Below are 25,966 nucleotides of genomic sequence, written 5' to 3' on the forward strand. Positions count from 1 at the left end.
TCAAAAACTTACTGTTAGGAATGATTCTTTATAATGACTTTTAATATACCAAAGTCCCCACAGAGGGAATTGAAGAACACCAATAATAAAGATTATCCAACCGGCAGCTGAAATAATTTCAAAAAGGGAATGGTTTTATATAATTTTTATACCCTTCACCTTCGTATATATAAGTTTGTCATTCCGTTTGTAATTTCTACATTTTTCATTTCCGACCCTATAAAGTATATATATTCTGGATCCTTATAGATAGCGGAGTCGATTAAGCCATGTCCGTCTGTCTGTCTGTCTGTCTGTCTGTCTGTCTGTCTGTCTGTCTGTCTGTCTGTCTGTCTGTCTGTCTGTCTGTCTGTCTGTCTGTCTGTCTGTCTGTCTGTCTGTCTGTCTGTCTGTCTGTCTGTCTGTCTGTCTGTCTGTCTGTCTGTCTGTCTGTCTGTCTGTCTGTCTGTCTGTCTGTCTGTCTGTCTGTCTGTCTGTCTGTCTGTCTGTCTGTCTGTCTGTCTGTCTGTCTGTCTGTCTGTCTGTCTGTCTCTCTGTCTGTCTGTCTGTCTGTCTGTCTGTCTGTCTGTCTGTCTGTCTGTCTGTCTGTCTGTCTGTCTGTCTGTCTGTTGAAATCAGTTTTCTGAAGACCCCAGATATCTTCGGGATCCAAATCTTCAATAATTCTGTCAGACATGCTTTCGAGAATTTTGCTATTTAAAATCAGCAAAATCGGTCCACAAATGGCTGAGATATGAGGAAAAAACCAAGACAACCTCGATTTTTGACCTATTTTTTACCTATATCTGGATTACTAAGACATTAATATAGACACTATGGATATCTAATGATAGATATTTCAAAGACATTTGCAACTACGTATATAAGACCATAGTAAGTTGGACCTACAATGGGTCAAAAATTTTTAACCCGAATTTTTTTTTCAAAAAAAAAAATTTAAAAAACAAAAAATATTTTTTTAAAATTTTAAAAAAAAAAATTTAAATTTAAAAAAAAAAAAAATTTTAAAATTTAAAAAAAAAAAAAAATTTAAATTTAAAAAAAAAAAATTTTAAAATTTAAAAAAAAAAAATTAAACTTAAAAAAAAAAAATTTTAAAATTTAAAAAAAAAAATAAAATAACAATCGAAAAAAAATTTTTTCCAAAAAATGGAAAAAAAAAATAAATTTTGTTTACCTAAAAATATTTAAAAGTTTGAAGTATAATTTGGTGAAGGGTATATAAGATTCGGCACAGCCGAATATAGCACTCTTACTTGTTATATATATTTTTAAATAAAAACTGCTACACTTAATTGTTCGAATATTTATAGCAAATAAAAAGAGCAAATAATGTGGATTCGATTGCCGGAACAACAAAATATGTGAATTAATTTTAAAAACGAAAACATTTTTATATTTTTAAAAATATTTACCGTTTGCAGAATCCGGATAAACAAATCCTTTATATGTTAAAGGCTCTATTGTTATCATGGAATAGATGAATATAATCAACATCATTATGGGTGTCAAAAATGACCAGCAGATACGCCAGTACATGGAAACCTTCCTGTGGGTCATAAATTCAACATCATCACAGAAGTTTTGCAAGCCTATGAAAATGTAATAAAATTGAATAGTTATGTAATATAAACAATATTTCAATATAAAGACTTACCATAAATCCAAATGACGCCAACAATTTCAAATATCGCCAAGGCGAATATCACATAAGTGCCACCATAAAAATCCACCAAATTTAAAATCCATTGGCCGCCCTAAAGTAGAAAAAACATGTAAGAGATCTATATTCGGCTGTGTCGAATCTTATATACTCTTCACCAAATTATACTTCAAAATAAAAATTTAAAAAAAAAAAAAACATTTTTCCAAAGTTGTTTTTTTTTTTAAAAAAATTTTCGAATTGTTTTTTTAAAATTTTTATATTTAAAAGTTTTTTTTTTGTTTTAAAATTTTTTTTTTTTTAATATTTGGCAAAAAAAAAATCGGGTTAAAAATTTTTTTTTTCCGATTTTGACCCATTGTAGGTCCGTCCAACTTATATACGTCGTTGCAAAGGTCTTTGAAATATCTATTATTAGACATCCATATTGTCTATATTAATGACTTAGTAATCCAGATATAGGTAAAAAATAGGTCAAAAATCGAGGCTGTCCTGGTTTTTTCCTTATATCTCAACCATTTGTGGCCCGATTTTGTCAATTTTAAATAGCAACCGAGCCGGAAGAATTCCGGAGATATTGATGTATGAATCGTGTATGTAAATTATTTGGGGGTTTCGGAAAGTTGATTTCAACAGACAGATGGACAGACATTGCTTAATCGACTCCGCTATCTATAAGGATCCAGAATATATATACTTTATAGGGTGGGAAGATTATATTGTGGAAATTACAAACGGAATGACAAAAACCTTCGTGAGAAGGGTATAAAAATGGAAACGTTTTACTATAGAGACGAAACGAAAAATTTCGATTAAAAAAAATTTTTTTTTACTCTTCTCAATTCGATAATATTTGGTACATGTTTTTCATGGTTATGCAGAATTTAAAGATCTCCAAAATTTCCTAAATTTGTTTTAGTTTGGTTTTTATATACATATGTATGTAGGTTTGAGCAACTTAAAATTTGGTATGACCTGTGTACCAAGTTTTAACAAATTTTGAACAAAAAATTCCGGGTAAAACTCGGAAATTTTTTTTTTGTGAGTCCATTCAACAGTAATAAAAAAGCTCCCTAAAGTATGCAGTACAAATTTAGATATTTTATTTGCAAATAAATAAGAACAGGCTGGTGTGCGTGGGTTGGAGAAATTTGAAGAACTAACATTAGTAAATGCTACCGGGCGAAGCCGGGGCGATCAACTAGTATTATATAATAATAAGAACCACTTACCGGTGTCACATAAACCACTCCCAATAGAAAACCACAAATCGATGTTATCAAGGCTACCACCCAATATTTTAATGATTTGTATTGATCACATATTATTGTAACAATCGTACTCTGAAGAGCCACAATCGAGCCCACTCCCAATACGAATAACATAAAGAAGAAAAGTACAGCAAAAAATTGAGGTATGGCTTGAAATTTGGCTATAGCATCGGGATATGAAATGAAAGCCAAGGCGGTACCGCTTTGAACCACCTCCTTGATATTGGTAATATTGAGATTATGAGCCAAATTTCCCAAAATACCGAATATTGTTATGCCAGCTAACATGCTGGTAACGGTATCCAAACTAGTTACAATCATGGCGTCTCTGTAATGAGTTAAAAGTTTAAAATCTTTCATTTAATTTCATAAATATTCAGCCCAATTATGAATAAAAAATTCCTTGGGAGTTTTTTCCCATTGAATTTGAATATTAAAAATGAGCAAATGGAAAATACTCCCGGGGAATTTTTATTCATAATTGGGCTGATTATGTTTAATTTTACCTATAAATTGTATGATCAAACCGGTTGTACGAAGAGAACATTATGATGGGACCCACACCTACGGCTAACGAAAAGAAACATTGTACAACGGCCTCTTTCCAAACCTGTAAAATAAACGAATTTATGAATATTTCGAATATCAGATAAATATATTTTCTTTTAGATATACTATTTGTTTAACCTACCTTCAAATTAAGTAGCTCACTCCATTGTGGATTTAAAAAGAAGACAATACCATCAACAGCGCCCTCCAGCGTAACACTGCGTATTAGCAGAGCAAGCAACACTATATATGGAAATATTGCCAGAAAATAGGCCGCCTTTCCGGAACTTTTCACACCCTGACGTATGACCAAAAATATAACCACCCATGAAACAAACAAGGTAATAGTTAAATATAAATTTGGCATACCCAAACCATCCGATATTTGTAATTTTTCTTTAGCAACGATTTCACTGGAAAAAATAGGTAACAAAAGAATTGATTTCAAAGTCAAAACTATTTGAAAATTAGAAATGATTTTCTTACGTAAAATACAACTCCGAACTACTTGTTAATTTATGTGATGCATTATGATGTTGTATTGAATCTGGTTTTGGCAATGAATCCAAACAATCCAGACCCCATTCCTCCCGACAATAAGTCCAGGGTAATATCGCTTGGCATGAGACCACCATGTAATAGAGTGTTAGAGAAATGAGAGAGGAATAATAGGTAATAACACATATTGTGCCAAAGGCCTGGCCATAGCCAACACCTAAAGATAAAGAAATGGGTTAATAAAAATATCTGAATAAATAAACTTTAGAACAATATATAGAATTTCATTTCAAAATTATGATTTTAAAATGTTTAAATGTATTTTCTTAGTTTTTAAAAATTATTATTTTTAATTAACAAATTTTGAAAAACCCAATAGAAAATTACTTGTTTTTTCTTAGACATTCTCTGATATTTTTACTCACCCAAAAACGATGGACATATGGACCATATTTTTACAGAACCTTTACTTGAAAATTGTCCCAATATCATTTCCAAATAATACATTGGTTTGCCTATATATAAAAAATTATAAAATATTCTTTATTAAGATTGCTTTAAATATTTCAAATTTAAATGAACTCACCAATAAAAAATAATACAACCAAATAGGGTATAAGAAATGCTCCGCCACCATTTTCATAGGCTGTAAAGGGAAATCGCCATACATTGCCTAAACCCACAGACATTGATATGCATGACATGAGAAACTCAAGACCATTGCCCCAATTAGGCCTTTCTCTTTCATTATCCCCATCTACTGCTCCATCAACGCCATCAACTTTGTCATCGGACTTTTTTTCATTGTTATTGGAGAGCTGTAACATTTAAAGAAATTATTATAAATATTAGTCCAACAAAAAATTTAGATTAATAATCTTTATTATTACTGTTTCAACATAAAAAAAATAGTTAGAAAGGGAAACTTATAAAGTTCGACCAAAAATTCGGATTTCAGATCAGTTAAAAAATTTTCCATATATTAACTATTTTTATTAATTCAAATACAAAGGTGGGTGTTAGACTAATATTTTTGGGCGCTACATACCCTCCCCAATATGGTGAAGTAGGGCATAATCATTTGAAGAAAATCTAAAAGATCTAAAAACAAGTCCAATATAAGTTAATATGTATCTAAATACTATTGATTTATATTCTGAGTCCTAATAAAATATTCTAAGACTAAGATCTTGCTATCAGCGTCTGTTGAAGGCAATATTGCGCCTAGGTTTCATTAAAATCGGCCCAAAAATATATAACATTTCGCTATCTTTTCATTAGAAATTCCAAATATTGAAAAATTGGACCTTTGACCTTCACGATTTAAAGGTTAACGTTTTCCGATTTTAGTAAAACTTTCAGACCATATTTAAAATTACCAGGACTATAAAATTCTGAACATACTTAAAATTAATAACAGTAAGGAAATTGGGATCATTCGCCAAAATATGGACAAAAAAATAGTTTTTCTTAAAAATCGCAAATTTTAAATCGCAGGTACGGAAAAACTGTTAGAGGTATTGACATATTTTTATTCCCTATTATGATCTCAATAAATCTTAATGTGATGATCAAAAAATTCTGAAATTTGTTTAACAAAATTTTTAAAAATTTGAAAATGAAGATTTGAAACAGCCGTTAAAAAATAAAATTTTTTTGATCATACCTGCGGTTAACGGTATCCTACGAAGAGAAAAACTCATACACAAGTAAATACGGATATATTTTAAATAAAAATTAGCTTTTATTTTAATTTTTCTCGAAATATGTAAATTTGTGTTCCTAAATTTTTTGTTCAAGTGGCCTGGGACACGTTAATGGTCTGGCGAATTTGTAATAACTTTAACATTTTTTAACCAAATTTTATCATTTATATCTCATTACAACGATAATAACGTACACATTTGCATTTTTTCCGAATTTTGGCGATAATACAGTTTTTGGGTCATTTTGATTCAAAGGAGATACAGTTAATTTCCAAAAAAAAAATGTTAATGTAATATTCATTAATATAAATAAATCTACATATTTCTAGAAAACAATGCAGAAAGTTAACGAGTTTCGCTTATTTATTTCATATAAATAGTAAAATTTTGCATATATCTGAACTTTGGCCTCGATGCGCGTCCAGAAATCGTCCGATTTGGCACAAATTTTCAGCACTTAACTTTTAGTCCTAGTGTCACAATATTCCACCCGACACTCTTCAAAATTTTAACAAAAATTTTTTTTTCCGTACAACTGATTGTCACTCTAATATACATAAGTCACCAAATTTTGTAAAGATCGGTCCATAATTAGTCATAGCTTTCATAAAAGACCCACTTCCGAAAATCACTTTATCGACCAATGTCGACTTAAAAATGTTGGTATATTCAATACATAGTATAAGTAAGTTTCATATCAAAAGAAAACTGTTTATAATCATATATTATATCTGAAGGGTATCGTATGGTCGGGCTTGACCGATACTTTCTTACTTGTTTGCTGTTGAAAATGGGCCAAATCGTTTTAGTAAAACTAGAGTTATGGATCAAAATTTGAGACCCTCAAAATAGTTGATATTTTTCAGTTTTATAATATTTTTCTTTATTTATGGAATTTTAATTAATTAAATTTGATATTTAAAATATCCAGGTATTGATATCTTAATTCAATATATGAAATCTTTTGAATTTTTTTTTATTTATCAGATATTGTATATTTCAAAATCTTAGAAGATGTTGTTATAACCAAATACTTAAATTATGAAATAATGTGTATTAATTTAAATATTACTTCTAATGGGAGAAAACTTTAATAAATGTTTTTCCAATATATACTTATTTCAGTATTAATAATTAATTTATACTACTGGAATTTTTTATAAACATATCAGTACAATTATAAAAAATTACTACTACTTGATTTAAAGAATTAAAATTAGTCAACAATTAACCGGTTTCATTCAACTACATATTACTAAATGTAATTTATATCTGGTAAATATACACGTTTTACAACATGTGAGAACTATTAAAGGGAATTACCACATATAGATCTAAAGAAATAAATAACCATCTTAAATGTACATAATGTTTAAAAATATTTCTACAGTGGGAGAAAAACTAACTATATTAGCTTGCCGTTAAGAAATAAAAAAAGCTAACTTAGAACTTTATCGAAAAAACATTGTTTTTATAAATTTCAATAATTTATATTCGTGAGTGATTTTCAGAAGTCGGCTTTATATGGGAGCTATGACCAATTATGGACCGATCGCCATGAAATTAGATCGAGTGATTTTTTTCTATATGAAACTTATTTATATTGAATTATTTTTAGATACCAAAATTTTTAAGAGTTTTATGGTCGTTAAAGTCATTTTATAAAGTGGTTCTGAGTAGATCGATATATATATATTTGTGGGCAGAACAAACACATATTACTCTCCCCAATATGGTGTTGTAATATATTAAAACGTAAGTGATAAATGCCTAATGTCATGCTATAATCAATTAATTGGATAATTATATAAATATAATAAATATGTATTATTTAATTATATTAGCTTTCCGTTAAAAAAAAATAACTAACTTAGAACTTTATTGAAAAAACATTTTTATTACCAAAATGTCTATAAAATTTACAATGTTCATATATTAGAAACAATGAAAAAAGTCTCATAAATAATTGCATGTTACATGTCATTAACTAATAGAAATTTTATTCATTTTATTTATTACAAAATATTATTTTTTAGTCCCATACACAATATCTGAACTTTCGCTTAGGTTAAAACGAGTACAAAGTGGGTTTAGTCCTTGAACCAGTGATATCTTTAAATACATCATTAGCAGGTTGTGCACACAGAAAAAAGATCGATTAGAAATCGATTCCCATTACCACAATTTAATAGCATGAAGCGATATTTTATCGATCTTATTGAAATTCTGTAAACTTATTAGATTTTCGGTATATGGAATTGTAAAACCATAATGTTAATAAAATTGAGGTACCAACAAATTAATAAATTAGTTTAGAATAACTGAAATATCCATATGTGTACGACAGTAACAAATTTTTAAAAATAACACCGTTGTCCTAACCATGCCGAACATGTTTTTCCCTGCGCGCAGTTAATATATAGTAGTAAAGTGAAAACCTGACCAAACTGGGTTTAGTCCTTCAGCCAATAATATTTGTATACCCTTCACCATGAGTGGCAAGGGTATATATACATACGTTTGTCATTCCGTTTGTAAATTCTACATTTTTCATTTGCGACCCCACAAAGTATATATATTCTGGATCGTTATAGATAGCGAAGTCGATATAGCCATGTCCGTCTGTATGTTGAAATCAACTTTCCGAAGCCCCCAAATAACTTACAAACATGATTGATACATCAATATATCAGGAATTCTTCCGGCTTAGTTGCTTTTTTAAATCGACAAAATCGGCCCACAAATGGCAAAGATATAAGGAAAAAACCGGGACAACCTCGATTTTTGGTCATTAATATAGACACTATGGATATCTAATGATAGATATTTCAAAGTCCTTTGCAAGATGTATATAAGGTTGTATATAAGGTTATAGTAATTTGGACCTAGAATGGGTAAAAACCGGGAAGAATATTTTTTAAACCGAATTTTTTTTTACAATAAAATTTTTTTTGTCATAAATTTTTTTTCAATAATAAAATTAAAAAAAAATGTTTTTAAACTCTTGATTATTTTTTTTTTAATTTTTGTATTTTAAAGTATAATTTGGTGAAGGGTATATAACATTCGATACAGATGTAATTCAGGGTTCAGTGATTTCAATTTTCGTTGAGACGAAATTCTAACCCATGAACAGTTTCAAATTTCTCAGCGGTATCCGAGAAATGCGACTACACAAATCGTTAAAAGAGTCTACGTCATCAATTATGGCTCCATATAGTGAAAGAGGAATTGAGTTGATGATGACAATCCGCATGAGTTTTGTTTTATTTACGTTTGTCTTAAGACCAACTTTCCCTTCATCAAGGCATATGAGTTTTTGTCGTGTATCATCGAATCGGTGGACAAACAAATATATGCATAGTCTATATCGTTTAGATGTTCGCTTAGATTCCAGCGTATACCATGAGGAGCAGTGATGTTTGTTTGTTCCATTATCTCATCTAGGAGGATAAGGAATAGTGTAAGATATAAAACGTAACCTTGTCTAACTCCTGCGTTGTGTTCGAATGAGCGATTAGGTCAACAATCTTGTCTGGTATTCATTGGCTCCTAAGGGCCGCCCATATGCCAGGTCTGTATACGATGTCAAAGGCAAGTTCAAAGTCAACAAATAGCCTATACAAGTGACTATTGTACTCTTGAAACTGCTCCATTAAAGTGCGGCTGGTATTAATGTGATCTACACATGATTTTACGGGCTTAAAACCAGCTTGCTCCCGGCTTAACAGAGGCCATGCAGATTGTAGAAGAGGTGTAAGTGCTTCGCCAACAGGTTCAGCCCCATATTTTAGCAGTTCAACTTCAGCTAGAATCTTTTAATTTTAGCATTATGGACTGTATTTCGTGGCATGGTTGGGCAATTATTGAGATTAAAATCGTTGTTATTCGGAGTAGGAGCAGATTGTTGTTTTTGCCATTTAAACCTTACTAAACAGTACTGAATAGCCCCATTAATTGGTTTTAAAGTATTGATGTCACTGTGTTTTCATTAATTCGTTTCTTGTTGTTATTTTTGTTTATTAATAACAATAATATTTACTATTAATTAGTATTTAAACTTAATTAATGTTTAAGTTGTTTATTTTACTTATTCCTCTTAAAGTGTATTGCACTTGCATCATTTCATAGTACATAGTAGGTAATATTTTATTATAATTACAGATGAGTTAAGATTATAATTAAAAAGATTTTAAATTAATTGTGTGGATGCTAAACTAGTTATAGTTGTCCAATATATTTCACCGTATCGGATAATAATGTAACTTTTGTAAATGTAAAGTCGGCAAGCATTTGAATACTAGGAATATCGATTATTAATTTTTTTCCTAAAACTTATTTTGAACAATTTTTTATAATTTATTAAACAGAAAAAGAGATACGTATGTATATCTAAATATCTCTTGAATATTAACAAAACATTTTTATTATTAATTTATTTTCTAATTTTTAGAGCACCTTGAATATTACTCGAACTTTCATAATTGTCCTATAATAGAGAATAGCTTTTGTATATCAGCAAAATATTTTATTGTCATTAGATACTTTTATGGCAACATTTATGGTTTTAAGATATTAATCTGTACAGTTGGACCATAAATGATTCAAGACTCCATACAACGAAAAAACTATATATTGGTGGTGAGTATACGAGATTCAGCACAGCCGAATATAACACAATTACTTGTTATACCATTCACCTTCGTCATTTCGTTTGTAATTTCCACAATATAATTTTCCGACCCTATAAAGTATACATATTCTGGACCCTTATAGATAGCGGAGTCGATTAAGCCATGTCCTTCTGTCTGTTTGTTGAAATCAACTTTCCGAAGCCGGAATATCTTCCGGCTCGGTTGCTGTTTAAAATCGAGAAAATCGGACCACATGGCTGAGATATAAGGAAACAACCAGGACAACCTCGATTTTTCACCTATTTTTTAGATATATCTGGATTACTAAGTCATTAATATAGACAATATGGATGTCTAATAATAGATATTTCAAAGACCTTTGCAACGACGTATATAAGACCTACAATGGGTCAAAATCAGAAAAAATATTTTTTAACCCAAATTTTTTTTCACCAATAGTTATTTTTTTCCCTAAATACAAAAAATTTAAATAACAAACAAAATTTTAAAACTTAAAAAAACAATTCGAAAAAAAAATTTTTCAAAAAATTAAAAAAACAACTTTGGAAAAAAAATAAATTTTGTTTACCTAAAAATATTTAAAATTTTTATTTTGAAGTAAAGTTTGGTGAAGGGTATATAAGATTCGGCACAGCCGAATAAAGCTCTATTACTTGTTTTAAACTTATTTTAGCATTTGGGGAAAACATAAACAAAGTCGATTTCAGAAATTAGCACGTTAATCGAGAAATGTGTTTTCATTTTATATAATTGCCTTCAAAGAAAAAGTTCTTAGACATGACAAATAATATTTATCAAACAGTAAGTTAAATTATGTGTGAACACTTGTTTTGGGAACTACATGTTTACATTAACAAAATATTTGCATTTCCTAATAATAAAATAAAAAAAAACGAAATGGGTATTTTTCATGCATTTATTCTCATTAATTATTCTGTGCTTTTTTAAACTCATTGTGTCTAAACAGTACCTGTACATGTTGAATATTAAAACCGGCTTAATGACATGACGTATTATTACTCATTCATTGACTTGTTTAAGTTCAGAGGCAACTTTTTTTTATATTGAACATTGTAATTATTTTATATCTAGCTATCTAATTGTAAAATAAAATAATTACATAGACAAAAAAAATCTAGTAGGTAGTAAATTTTACGTTATATCATGTTAAACTTTGCTTAGGAACACTTGTAAACTAGTATTTCTAATTTAAAATCTAATTTTTCTAAACTAAACGTGACAAACAAATGTAAACTGACCGAGCCACTTTCTATTATAAGGGGATTTTATAAAGGGAAATCAATAAAATAAACCCATTTAATGTAAGTAATAACTTTGATTTTTTGTCATTAGGTTATTTATTATTAAATAATATTAATGTAAATAATATCAAGGGACTATGATGGCAAAATATTTAACAAAGAAGACCACATTTGTGGTATAAATTTCAAAGAAAAAAAAACTTATTTTATGCAATTTCATTAACATGTTTGTAATTCTTCTCTCTATCTTAAAAAAATATATTTCTGAATGCAAACCACTCTATCTTTTTGAATAATTACTTTTTAATGCAATTATTTTGTATAATTTCCACTTACAAATTATGTTTTCTTATTAATTTGGACATGCATTAAAACCCAAAAAATTAAATAAATCCCAAAGAAAAAAAATATGAATAATTACCCAATTTCAGTGAAATAACTTCCAATTAAAATTACAACGTATTTCCCAATATTTGATTTTTATTTCATAATGAAATAATTTCCAAAAAAGTATGGAAATAAAGCCCAATAAATCGGGGTTGTCATAGAATCCAATCATTGTCGGAATCGATTTTTAAAAAGACAAAAAAAGTACATTGGCCTCGTGAAATCGAAAGTTATCGGTTTTATATTTGGTCTAGAATTAAATTGTTTATCGATTAAACTAAAAATTACATTGGATTTCAAATGTACCTTTTTTGTCGCTTTCAAAACCGAATCCGAAAATGATTGTAAATGAGCACCCCGAATAAGACCCTAATATTTCAGATTTAATGAAATGATTTTATTAATTTTTCCGATATGAATTTAGCTCAATTTTTGTATTTCGATGTTATTCGATGTTGGCAGTAATGGAACCAGCATTCAAATGTTCTGAAACCTGAAAATACGGTTATAATTGCCTTTCGGAGATCCAGCTCATTGTCAGTTATGAATGTGGCTGCATTCATATTTAAAAACTCTGAATTTAAATATTTTTGTTTGCGTTTGTTATTTTAAAAATAATGAACTTATAAATTAAAGTTTTAATTGTTTATTTACAATTTCATTAATTTGACAAATAATAATCAAAACTTCACTCTAACATTTTTTACTATAGTGCATAGTGGAGTGACTCTGCCATTATAAACATAGCTTTTTTCTGCCCCATAATCAAATAATCAGCGCAAGCAATTTGACAGTCCAGCTCGCTTGAAATACATACTCCTTCTTAAATTACGAGCATCCGATATAATTCCCCCAATGAACTTATGAATAAATAAATCTCTCCATGAATGAAATCTGAACATTATAAATAGAAACACACTGTCCCAAGCACCTATAAATTTGACAAATGTCCTCAATACAAACTCTTTTATCAAAACTTATTGCTTTTGTTGTATGTAATAACTTCTCTAGATGGGATCTCATAAAACGAGTAAAAGATAATTTCAGGGGTACCGCAAGGCTCCGTTCATACTCTATTCCTTAAACGACCTTCTACGTCAAACTTCAAATCCTATCTATTATTTTGCAGATGACAGCAAGATTTGCCATTCATATCCATTCTGTTATAGACCAAGCCTGTCGGATATTGGGGCGATGAGGCAAAACATGACAATATATGTATGGGGTCGTTTTCAACTCTCAAAACTCAGTGTTGCATGTTGACACAAAAACGAACGACAGACCATGTCTCTTTATCTGTATTTATGAGTGGTGTACATATTGTGGAATCAGACGCTCGTGATGTTCTAGGCATGAGAATACAATGTGATGTCCGCTGGTCTAAACACATTTTTCAAGTGTCTCGGTTTTCGAAAACGATGTAGGAATAACTTCACTCCATCTGATCTCCTCACTATTATATCCGACCAAAAATGGAATACAACTCTCATGTGCTTCAAAGTCTATTTTGGAGCTTCTCGGAGAGGGTGAAGTTACTTATTTTTGACAGTAGGGTATCCAATTCTACTGACTCGCTGGAGTACCAACGCAATGTGGGCCGCGTTTAACTGTTCTATCGGTACTAAAATGGAATGTATTCTGATGAAATTAGGGACCTTGTTCCAGATACTCGCAGATTTTTACACGTTTTTCATAAAGTAGTCCGCACAACAGGAAAAATCGTTCTTTAGCCGTACAGGGAAAAATCGTTCTTTAGCCGTATTGTCCGTATGTGGAACAAAATTCCCGCTGAAGACTTTCCTGCCATTTTCAATGTAAGAAATTTCAAATTGAATATCCACAAACACTACTTCCTCTTTCCTCCCTCCCATAACCTAATTTCTTAGTTCCAACACAATGCATTGCATGAGTAGAGGTTATCTCCTGAGTGCTGGACCAAGAAAAAAATTAATTTAATACATATGCCGTTAATGTTGAGTCTCAACAAATCCAAAGACCCAATTGCAAAATTAGTTTCTTTGATATCAAACATAATTCCAAATCGTTTGTCAATTCTCAACTTTCGAGAAGTTTCCTATTTAAAATCAGCAAAATCGGTCCACAAATGTCTGAGATATGAGGAAAAAACCAGGACAACCTTTGCAACGACTTTTATAAGACCATAGTAAGTTGGACCTACAAGGGGTCAAAATCGGAAAAAAAATAAAATTTTTTAAAATTTAAAAAAACAATTCGAAAAAAAATTTTTTCCTAAAAAATTTAAAAATCTGCTTTGGAAAAAAAAAATGTTGTTTACCTAAAAATATTTAAAATTTGTATTTTGAAGTATAATTTGGTGAAGGGTATATAAGATTCGGCACAGCCGAATATAGCTCTCTTACTTGTTTGTAATTAACATTTGCAAACAAATTTTAGAGTTTTAACATAAGTCAAAATTTTTAACTAACACATATTTTTAACACATTCTGTTTATATTAACAATATTTGAAGTAATTTTGAGAAATGTTAACATATTTTTTTGTTGTAATTTCGTTCATTAAACTCATTATTCATCAAACAAACAATAATTGCAATCCTAATACGAATAAGTTTGAGGTAGTGAGTAAGAATAAAGTTTTTCATATTACTTTTTTGTAAACATTTTTGTTAATTAACTTTTTTTTAACAACTAATTTGAATCGTTTTTTTGTTAATAATTAAGAAAATAAGGAAGTAAAAATAACTTTGTATTTTGTTAACATTTACCACATCCCAGCAAAAAAAAAATAAAATATGGAAGTAGTTCAAAGTGAATGTCATTTTCACAACATCTTAAGCAATAGTACATTACAATTCATTTTTAATGCCTTTCTAAATTTGAATATATTCGTCAATAATGAAGCACTTAAAAATATCATCGAAGAACAGTTTTTCAAGATTAAATGGGATTGGAAATATTTCACATTTCTTTAAATTTATTGAGATTGAAGTGTTTTTAGATTTAATATTGTAGAAATAACTATAAAATATAATTTTGTTTAATTTTGTTATTAAAATGCATTGTATTTGACATCTTTTCGAAAATCTTAGATGTTTCATCAATGAAAAAAAGTAGTCAATTCATCGAACTTGAATTGCTTCTATGAAATCATTCAAATGAACGACTCTTCATTTGAAGAAATGCCTAATCTCCAATGACACCCTAATATAAAAATCATGCATGTTTCGCCTAAATCGAACCACTTCTTTGTCATGTAATTTTATGCTGGGATTATAAGTGTGTATCCAATATAAATGAATTTTTAATGTTTGGTACTTTTTCCTCTTTTAAGAAAAATTTTATATCTTTAGAGTTCCGTTATAATAAATGTGATATTTTAAATTTAAAATACATATATACAAATATGCATATATACATATTCAAATTAGTATTTAAAAAGGCATGAGCTCATTTAAAAGTCAATAAAAAAGAGTAAGAAATGTTTTATTTGTAAAAAAGACAGTCAGACAGACGTTTGTTTGCCAACAAATGTACATATTTACAATTTATAAATGTAAATAATAAATAAAAATTGTTTTAATGGGAATTTTTTTGAAGAAAAATAACAGAACAATTAAATTCTTTAATCCAATTTTATAAAGAATATAAAAAACAATTCAAACATTGATACTTCATATAAGTATCGATTAATAGATTAAAGAGTGAGACCAAAAAAACATATACACACTATTCCAGCCAAAACTTATCCTTGTTCCAACAAATTCTGGAGCGAAACCAGGTTTCCTATAAAAATATTTGAAACTTTAAATACATAAATCCAATATGAACTTCAAAAAAAATCAATAGATTTGAAAGTTCTTAGTCACACTCAAGGTCTATTAAGAAGGTCTGTGCAAATAACCAGCTGATCATTTTTCCCACTTTGTGTTTACATACTGTGCTTGTCAAAATTTGTTTACATTTTTAGAGAGTCATTGTTTTTTTTTTCAAATTTGTTTACTTTTGTGTTGTTACATTCTTTTTAAGTTCTATAAATATTTTAATATTGAAAACCATGATACAACCATTAGAAGGTATAATCACTAGGGAGAGAGTTTAAAATGCTATGCCTTGTTACGTCAAATAATAGAAAAATAAAAAACAGAAATCCAAAAATACGAATAATAATAAATGAAAATTGAGAAATAATTTGTTTATATTTGAAATAGAGTTCAATCGGAGTCATTGAAATGATCCATGCAAATCCGTGAGTGTATCTTCAGCTTAACACCGCAGGCTGCACTCCATACTTTAATTTTATTTTCAGGACATATTATAAATCTTACGACATTTTGTTCAAATGAACATTTAAATTGAATTTAAAATATTTTTCAATTTAGTTAATTTTTGATGTTGTTTTTTTCAATTGTACTTTTATTTTTTATTTTATATTAGTCTGACAATTCAAGGCATGTAGAATTGAGAACATATTTTGTAGTGATTCTACCTTTTATTGTTATATTATGATTGAAAACTAAAAAACTAAAATAAAAACATAAAAAAGTAATAAAAATGCGTTACTGCTCTATTTAGCTGAAATTTTATGAAATATACCAATTTTACAAAATAATTAATAAAAATTAAATTACACAAAAAAAAAATATATGGTTGTTGTTGTAGTGAACATTCTGACGCAGATTTCTGCAAAGGAAAACCTTATCTGTCTCACATCTTGCTTTTTCAATTTGTAGATTTAATAACTAAATTTTCGGGGCTTTAGCCGTCTTACAAGCAATTTTTGACCACACTATTGTCCAGATATACTCTGCGTTTTTGTGAAGCCATTATTAATTTAGCCTTCTTTTTCAAGTTTTTGTTAGTTATTTATTATTAATAGTTCTTGAATCTCATATATTTAAAAAAACGAATATGTACTATGTATTTATGTTGTTGAAAAGAAAATTATATTAAGGGTCCTCATGTAAACGCTTAAAAGCCTCGCAAACTGTGCAATCTGTGCATTTTTACACTCTCGCAAATGAAATATCAAAAAATGTATGGAAATTCGTTTGCACAACTCCGATAAGTTTGCGCGACAATTTAGACTCGCAAACTTGAATTTATTGTGCATTTGATGAATCAGCTGCTTATGTTTACTTTTATTTATAAGAAATAAAAATCAAATAAAATATAAAAATTTTGTGCATGTGAAAATTGTGTAACTTTGGAACAGAATGATTGTATTAAATGACATTGTGTATGAAAACATTAACCAACAGCTAGAACATAAACAAAGTCCTCCAAACTATGTATACCACCGTTTGTTCCAAAGATTTAATTTTCATTCAACATTTTAAAATTAAAATTTATACAATTTGAAAGCTTTTGTTGATTTTATGTACATATTTTTATTTGACAAATATAAATTTTCTGTATAAACTTGCACAAAATTGAAAAGGTGGGTTCATGAAACATGTCGCGCAAATTTGCCCATTTGCACAAATGGGAAACTTAAGCGTTTAAATGAGTACCCTTATTATGTACGATTGTTTTGGTATTGTAGTCAGCTGTTCTTGACAAGTTCAGTATAGTTTTACACAAACAAAATTCCTGTTTTTCTTTTTGTTTTTGAATTGTTGTAGGATTACACAGACCTTATAATTCAAACACTGCTTCAAAAGTCATTAAACAATATAAGGAAGACTTGAAGATTGAAAGAAAACCTGGATCAGGAAGAAAAAAATTAAGGCAAAATAAGTCGAATAACTCTTTCGAAGAACACCGAACACTTCTATCAGAAAAGCAGCTCGTAAAGTTAAATGCTCTAGTTCTTTTGTGCGAAGAGCCACAACTAATACTGGGTTAAAGTCGTATAAAGTTCAGAAAGTTCCACATCGCAATGCGTTCAAGAACTTAGAAGCAAAAGAACAAGGGAAAAAATTCCTCAATTTAAAAAAAATTTCAGTAAAAACAAGTAAGAGAGCTATATTAGGCCGTGCCGAATCTTATATACCCTTCACCAAATTATACTTCAAAATACAAATTTTAAATATTTTTTTAGGTAAACAAAATTTTTTTTTTTCATTTTTTGTAAAAAAAAAAATTTCCAATTGTTATTTTAAAATTTAAAAAAAAAATATATCTGTATTTTAAATTTTTTTTGGTGAAAAAAAAAATTCGGGTTAAAAAATATTTTTCCTATTTTGATCGATTGTAGGTTCAACTTACTATGGTTTTTATACGTCGTTGCAAAGTTCTTTGAAATATCTATCTTAGATATCAATATTGTCTATATTAATGACTTAGTAATCCAGATATAGGTAAAAAATCGAGGTTGTCCTGGTTTTTACCTCATATCTCTGCCATTTGTGGACCGATTTTGCTGATTTTAAATAGGAAAGCATGTCTGACAGAATTATTGAAGATTTGGATCCCGAAGATATCTGGGGTCTTCAGAAAATTGATTTCAACAGACAGACAGATGGCCATGGCTTAATCGACTCCGGTATCTATAAGAATCCAGAATATATATACTTTATAGGGTCGGAAAATTATATTGTGGAAAATACAAACGGAATGACAAACTTATATATACCCTTCTCACGAAGGTGAAGACTATAAAAAATACACCTTTTGTGTGATGGATGATGAAACTTATGTACTGGCAGATTTTTCACAACTCCCGGGTCAAGATTTTTATGTCGCTGATGGACGAGGTAATGTTCTGCAAAAAGAAGTTTCTTGTGTTGCAAGCCATTTACAGTTGTAAACACAGAAATATATATTACGGAGTGTCTACAAAAACGGGTTTTACCTATCTTAAAACAGCACACAGTGCCTTCGTATTTCTAGCCCGATTTGGCATCATGACACTAGGGAAAAAAGGCCCTTGAGTGGTATTCAAGTAATAATGTATGTCAATTTTGTACCACGGGAGACAAATCAACCCAACTATCCAGAACTCCGGCTTGTGGAAAGAATTAAAGAACACACGAAAGGTTTCCCAGGACAAGTCCAAATTTAAGCACAAGGGGACGACCACTTCGTCCAAAGAGGTAACGGAAGCAACTATAAAATCTTTAATGGGAGGATTTCAGGAATAAGTGGATAAATTTATAAATACCGAGTAATATGCCAATATTTTATTGTTTAATGAATTTGTACAATATTGGAATAAATTTACGTATTTTTAAGAATTTGTATATTGAACGGTTTAAGTTTTATATAACTTAATACAAGTATACGTTTTTTTTTTGACTCTCTCTTTAGTTAGATTATACACTTTAAAACAATTAAGAAAGTATAGTCGGGTTTTCCCCACCATCTGATAGCTTAAGAAAATAGTAATCATTAAATGAAATACGTAAATGAAATATGTAGTTTTTTATTTATTTGCATACTTTTTTAGAAAATATTTACTTATGCACTAGGTTTTCTTATTTCCTGAACCTTTACCCTTCCCTGGAATTAATACAAAAATAAGTTTTAAAAGAAGTATAAAATATGTTTGGTTATCCATATTTGAAACTACACACTTCATATAGTCATGCATTTTCAGTTTTTCATCTCGTGATATTTGTATGCTCCAACTTGTAAACATTGTAAAGACTCGTCGACTCTCATATAAGACATTGACTGGAAAGCTAAAAACACGGTTCTGAAGTAGTCAACATGCCTACCTTAAGTGTCGTTCTAAAGAGACAGCTCTACATTCAACAAGGTCTTATTAACCTGGATGTAGAAGAGCATATCAGCGACAGGTTAGTATCCATGTTGAAATCAATAATATTTACAGCAAATCTTGGCAATAGCGTTAAGACCAAGCAAGTTGGGCGAGGCACACTTCAGGGCAGAGTGACCTCTCCACTAATTTGGCTTATCGTTATTAACTCGATTATCATTGAACTAGACAAAAAATGGGTAAATGGGCATGGAGACTACTATGGCAATGAACAGCCAGACGAGTTAACTAGTTTGGGATATCCAATGCGGTTTCAGTAGCAATTCCGCTGTGGACTATTTTGTTTATTTTTTTATTTTTTTTTTAAAACAAACACAAACTGCGAAGCTTTTTGCTTGTCTGCAGAAACACCCAGAGTCTCTTGCAGGAATCGAACCCGCAACCCTTGGATTGATAGTCCAGCACACTTTCGTCTAGTCTATCGGGGAACTCAAAAGTATTTAAAGTATTATCTTCAGACACTTAGATACAAGTAGAGTGACCCAGCTAATGTGGCCCTCTTTTGACGTAAAACGAACTATGGAACTGATAACCCATAATATATGGGATATATCAAGGTTACTGGCAGTATTAACGAGGCAGTGGTTGCTAGGCAAACATGCAAGTCACCTTGGATTCACCTTTAACGATCATTGTCGTACCTGCAAGGACAGACTAGAAGAGGAAACGATTTTCCAGTTTCTGCATTCAGTCAAAATTTATTAGAGTCCGACCGAAACAGTTTTTTTCAGGCCGAAACCAAACCTAGTATTCGACCAACAATTTATTATTCGGCCTAATTCTACAAAAAAATATTATTAATGAAAAAAATTTATTATTTTAATTTTAGCACACACTCTCAAAGTTCATTTTGCAAATAATTAAAAACTAAACTGAATGAAGGAAGAATATTTTCAGTATTAGATTTCAATTAACACAAAATGGAAGCATTCAAAGGTTGAAAGCATTTCAACAGACAAAATTATTATAATTCTAAAATTTTGGTCATTTCAAAGAGTGTAGAAAAAGGGCAAAGGTTGTATTTTTTGTATATTATCTACAGAATTAATTCCTTATTGAAACCTTCAAGCTTTCTTTAATACAAATCCATTACAAAATAGCTTAATAAAATTAATTGAATGATTAAATTTGTCTCCCCTTCCAATCTAATTCAAAGGTTATATAAAGGGTCTTCCAATAGGGACTTCCGGGCTCTGACAGTTGATAGCGTCCATATTTTTGAAGCTACATCTGTGGAATTGGCTATCATTTATTCAGTTTGTTTTGCCGAATCTTATATACCATTCACCAAATTATACTTTCAAAATAAAAATTTTAAATATTTTTAGGTCAACAAAATTCTTTTATTTCCAAAGTTGTTTTTTTAATTTTTTTGAAAAAAGATTGTTCGAATTGTTTTTTTTTAAATTTTTTTAAATTACTTACTATGGTCTTATATACGTTTATCATTAGATATCCATATTGTCTATATTAATGACTTAGTAATCCAGACATAGGTCAAAAATCGAGGTTGTCCTGGTTTTTTCCTTAATCTCAGCCATTTCTGGACCGTATGTAAGTTATTTGGGGGCTTCGGAAAGTTGATTTCAACAGACGGACGGACATGGATTAATCGATTCCGCTATCTATAAGGATCCAGAATATACTATATACTTTATAGGGTCGGAAAATTATATTGTGGAAATTACAAACGGAATGACAAACTTCTCATGAAGGTGAAGGGTATAAAAATCAGAGAAGAGTTTATTACCAAATCAAATCTTTGTTTGAAAAACATAATTGTTTAAAGGATTCACTAAATTTAATTAAATTCAGTGCAAGATTCTTAATTTGTATTCATTCAATGTAAGAACAAAAATAATTTATTTTATGAAAAATTATTTGAAAATTTAATTTATGTTCAGTTCCTACTATATATGAAAAATGTTATGATCAATTCATACACAGAGAAAACAGATTCGTGATAGCAACCGAATTTGTTGCCAATCGAATGATTCGGTTGCACACATTGAATTTTTAAGTTCTAATAACAGAAAGTCAGTTGATAAAGAAGAATTTCAGTTGAGGCAAACAAACGTTAGTTACATCTTCCAAAATATTGTAGCCACAACTGTAAAATTCTGCAACTAAGACAGAATCATTCGATTGGCAACAAATTCGGTTGCTATCACGAATCTGTTTTCTCTGTGTACTATTTATTACTAAATTCATTAAATTTGTTTCTTACTTGTTTTTAATCAATTTTGTAAAGTCCATAATCTACGCTTTTTCTTTATAAAAGTTTCGGAATTCGCCTAAATTTTCCCCGAATACTGGTATTCGACCAATTTTTGCCCAATGCAAAAACCGAATATTCGGTCTAACTTTAAAAATTATCAACAATTGAAATAAACAATACTTCAAATAACAATAATTTATTCAATACAATTAAAAATGAATTAATTTATTTATCAAATTCTAAAAACCATGTGCGCGTTGTAATAATAACAAATAACCACACACAGAAAACAGATTGGTCGGAATTTGGTTCCCAATATTAATATTTAATAAGATAAACAGAAAATTAGTTGTTAAACTTAAAATTATATAAACACAACCCATTTTCAATGTCTAGAAATGTAAAATCACAATTGCAATCGAATCATGATTTCAACAATTGAAAAATTGGTCACTTTAACCGATATGTGTCTTTGCTAAATTTAATTCAACTAATTCCAAAATTACAACTGAATTGAATTTTGCTTTGTTCGCTTCAAATCCAAATTATTGGTTATTGTAATCATAAAATTATTTGTAATAAAAAACTTAACTGCAGAAATAAGTATTCGAATACTCTAACTGAATAATTGATTACAATACAAATTAATTCGATGTTCTCCACCGAAAGCAATAATGAAATGGTTATGAGTTTTTGACAAATGAAAAAAAATTAAAATTAGTTGAAATAATATTTAAGAACATAAAATACACCAGAAAATAGAAAAATATACATGAATAAAAATGTAAATAGATGACTGAAGATTCAACTGAGAGTAAGAAGGTAATTGCTGTATCTTTAAATGTAATTTTAAACATATTGATGCTCCTACATACATACATACATATTTTGTAGATGCATTTGTATGTTTACAATTTTGTATCCAGAGTAACAATATTTATTCTTTTAGATGTTTTATCACCAACAATTTGGGTATGCGGTTTATCGTTAGCTAAATTCAACACTACCTATGAAGGATGTTACTTTTAACCAGATTCAAAAACGCATAAAGATACATAATGGTCTTAAGCAAATCTAGATTCTAATGATGGACCGTGATATCAACTACTTGTTTATGAATCTTTTCAAGAACCAAGTTTTTAATACATGTATATTTATTGTTAATTTAATGTTTTACAATTTTACATAATAATTACATGACAAATCATTTGTATTTGAAAAAAATAAGCTGTTTTCATTTCAATTCACAATAACAAAACTATCTATTGGAATATTCAGTCGTTTTCACCGAATTATTCTTGTAAACGGTTGCGAGTACCATATATTCATCAGTTACTACAATCGAATTGTGAATAGTACTTGCAACCGAACAAATTCGATTGGCGACAAATTCGGTTGTGACAACGAATCTGTTTTCTCTGTGCAGGCTCTCAGGGTTGCATCATATCTTTAGTCCATTTTTAATAATTTAATTAGTAACAAGTAATTGTTTAAACCAATTTATTAGCAATCACATTTCAGCTTCCGGTAAAGTTATTTATTTCAAGACCACATTAGCTGTTTTTTCGAATAAAGGAACCATTTCTTACGAATTTAAAAAAATATTCTTTTCTAATAACAAAGGCTAAGATTTTCAGACATTTATTATTGAAAACAATCAACAATATTAACTAGCAACGCAAACTGGTTCAGGTTAATGAAATTATAAATATTAAACAGTGCAGAGTGTGCTATAACAAAATATATATTTATGTAGGTATAAACGGTTAAAAATATAGAATTATAAACTATTGGGCCGATGTCCAAAAATCTGGAATATCCATAAAGGAGTTAAGCTTTCCGAATATTGTATATGCTACAAGTTATAGGCTATAACTTTTGCTAATTTTATATTTTGATATTCAAAATTTCATACAGATGGAAGTGACTGTATTGAATACTTTCATATTTATAACTATTTATATATTTGTGTTTTCATGCTAGGTTGTAGATATACAATTTAATAAATATTTTTTGTCCTCCTTGAACTATTTTCCCATAATCAACACTAAGTACTTTCAAAATATATATTTTTTTATGTGTAACAGTAAATATACTAAATGTAATAAATAAATAAATTTTAATTTGCAATAATCATAAAAGACATTATATTAAAGTCAATAATAATTACTTCTATTGAGACCGTGGTTGTGACTCTTCCATTAGTTTCATTTGTTTTAACCTCCATTTTCTGTGTGTATTTTTATATATAATAAGTTGTATAAATTTAATTATTTTACACAAATAAAACAATTTAATGCTTGGTTGCAATTAAAAAATTTTAATATTTATAATTTAATTTGTTTTGTTATTATTTTTTTTTTAAAGTTAAACTTTATTTAATTCATTTTGCACAAAAACTTTAACAATTTAATAAGCTTATTAACAAAATTCTCAGCGGAGTTTTTACAAAAAGTAAAATTTATTTCAATACATATTAATAATTTTTCCAACACTTGTATTTCAACACGAAAACACGCATTTCAATTTGAAACCAAAAAAAAAAATAAAAATAACGACGTGTAAATAAACACTTTAGTACGATATTTTTGCAAACAGGCGATGTGAATTGTTGAAAGGTTTAAACCGTACTACCGATTGTTTTAACTTAACATCAATAATTAAAGTAACAATAACATTTAATAACAATAATAATAACTAATATTAATAATGTTATTTGCTTTTGTGGCAGAATAAGCTCAGTTTGAAACAAAACATTTGAAACAGTTGTGCTAAAATATTGACATAAAGTACTCAAACGATCTGAACGGAACAGAATCAAACAAAGAGCTTTTCAGAAATATTTCACTGTCAATGTTAAAGTAAAAGTATCTGTAGCTGTAATCGTTCTGAATACATGTATGCTTATTCGTATTGGTGTATTCGTTACTTATACGAATACTATTTATTTACCTGTCCATTAACTATTAGGTGTATTTAAATATTCAACAAGATTACACCTGCTTGAAAATGAGGTAGTATAACGATCGTCAGTGTTTTTCAAATCAAACTTACACTCTTAACAGTGTTAAAGTTACCAATGAACAAGGGTGTATTATTTGCAATTATAACAAAATGTTAAAATGATATTAAACCTTGACGATAATGGTACACAATGTAAAAAGTCTTTGAATAACTTATTAGAAACTATCACTTACTCTAAAGTGTATAAGCGGCCACGGCCATTAATTCATGCAGAAGGGCAGTAGGGAAACAAAAACAACAAATGACTCTTCGAAATGGGTCGATCACAAGAAGCGGTAATAATTCTGAATATTCTAAACTACTGGCTGCATTGCAAAATGATGTATGAACTAATCGTAGAGAATAGGCTTTAAGGAAATGGAATTTGTGATCACTCTTTTAGAATACAAGGTGAGATACTGGCTATTAAAATCGACTTTCTCTTCGTACAGCGCGTAACTTGTTCAAATATGGACAGATTTCAATGAATGAAACTTTGTTACAAAGCAATTGGGAACGTAATGAAATTCTTGTTTATTTCACTAATATTTATTTAAGTTAAATTTTTGTTTTGACTCTCATTTCAAATAAATTTGAAAATATAACGTAAAGTTTTTTTTTTGAAACAGAAATCCCCTAGTCGTGAATAATAATCAAAGTCAAAATTTTGAAATGAGTTTAACAAAAATGTGCTTCATTCATATTTCTCAACGATTATTTAAACAAATTTTAATATTTTTACATATTTGATATGAACTGACTTCGAAAATTACTAACTTGGGTTACACCATCAAGTTTTGCCTTTCAAGTTTTAATACACTCACACTTTTAAGAATTGAAACGAACTTGCATTCAATTTCTCATTCAAGTCGGTGTTTCAAATTTCAATCAAGATTACATTTTTTGGCACAATTTGTACTAAAATTTTTTTCAAGTTGCGTGCAGCCTACGTCACAGCTTTACATTTTTATAAATTTTGACAAACAGTATGTATATGTAAAAGACTATCAAGAAAAACTTGATCGTGTGGCTGCAGTGTAATAGGAAATGTTTA

General features: G+C 29.1%; 1 protein-coding gene across 1 annotated transcript; it reads right to left on the reverse strand.

The window, feature by feature from the left end:
• LOC135958502 (sodium-dependent nutrient amino acid transporter 1-like) lies at positions 1–24,239 on the reverse strand. Its single transcript, XM_065509410.1, has 10 exons — positions 24,080–24,239; positions 4,568–4,799; positions 4,407–4,496; positions 3,970–4,198; positions 3,626–3,896; positions 3,441–3,544; positions 2,896–3,262; positions 1,658–1,757; positions 1,416–1,592; positions 1–107 (listed from the first exon to the last, which is right to left on the reverse strand). The coding sequence occupies exons 1-10, from the start codon at positions 24,134–24,136 to the stop codon at positions 1–3; spliced, it is 1,734 nt and encodes a 577-aa protein (XP_065365482.1). The 5' UTR covers positions 24,137–24,239.
• Between the last annotated feature and the right edge of the window lie 1,727 nt (positions 24,240–25,966).

The sequence above is a fragment of the Calliphora vicina genome, chromosome 4 (assembly GCF_958450345.1).
Source record: "Calliphora vicina chromosome 4, idCalVici1.1, whole genome shotgun sequence".
In the NCBI taxonomy this organism is placed as follows: domain Eukaryota; kingdom Metazoa; phylum Arthropoda; class Insecta; order Diptera; family Calliphoridae; genus Calliphora; species Calliphora vicina.

Bases quoted from the DNA above. Each gene is read 5' to 3' on its own strand.
- LOC135958502 (XM_065509410.1), bottom strand. From the start codon at position 24,136: ATGGAGGTTAAAACAAATGAAACTAATGGAAGAGTCACAACCACGGTC. The intron at 3,545-3,625 runs GTAGGTTAAACA...TTTATTTTACAG, and splicing joins GTGAGCTACTTAATTTGAAG to GTTTGGAAAGAGGCCGTTGT. The intron at 1,758-2,895 runs GTAAGTGGTTCT...TTTCTACTTTAG, and splicing joins GAGTGGTTTATGTGACACCG to GGCGGCCAATGGATTTTAAA.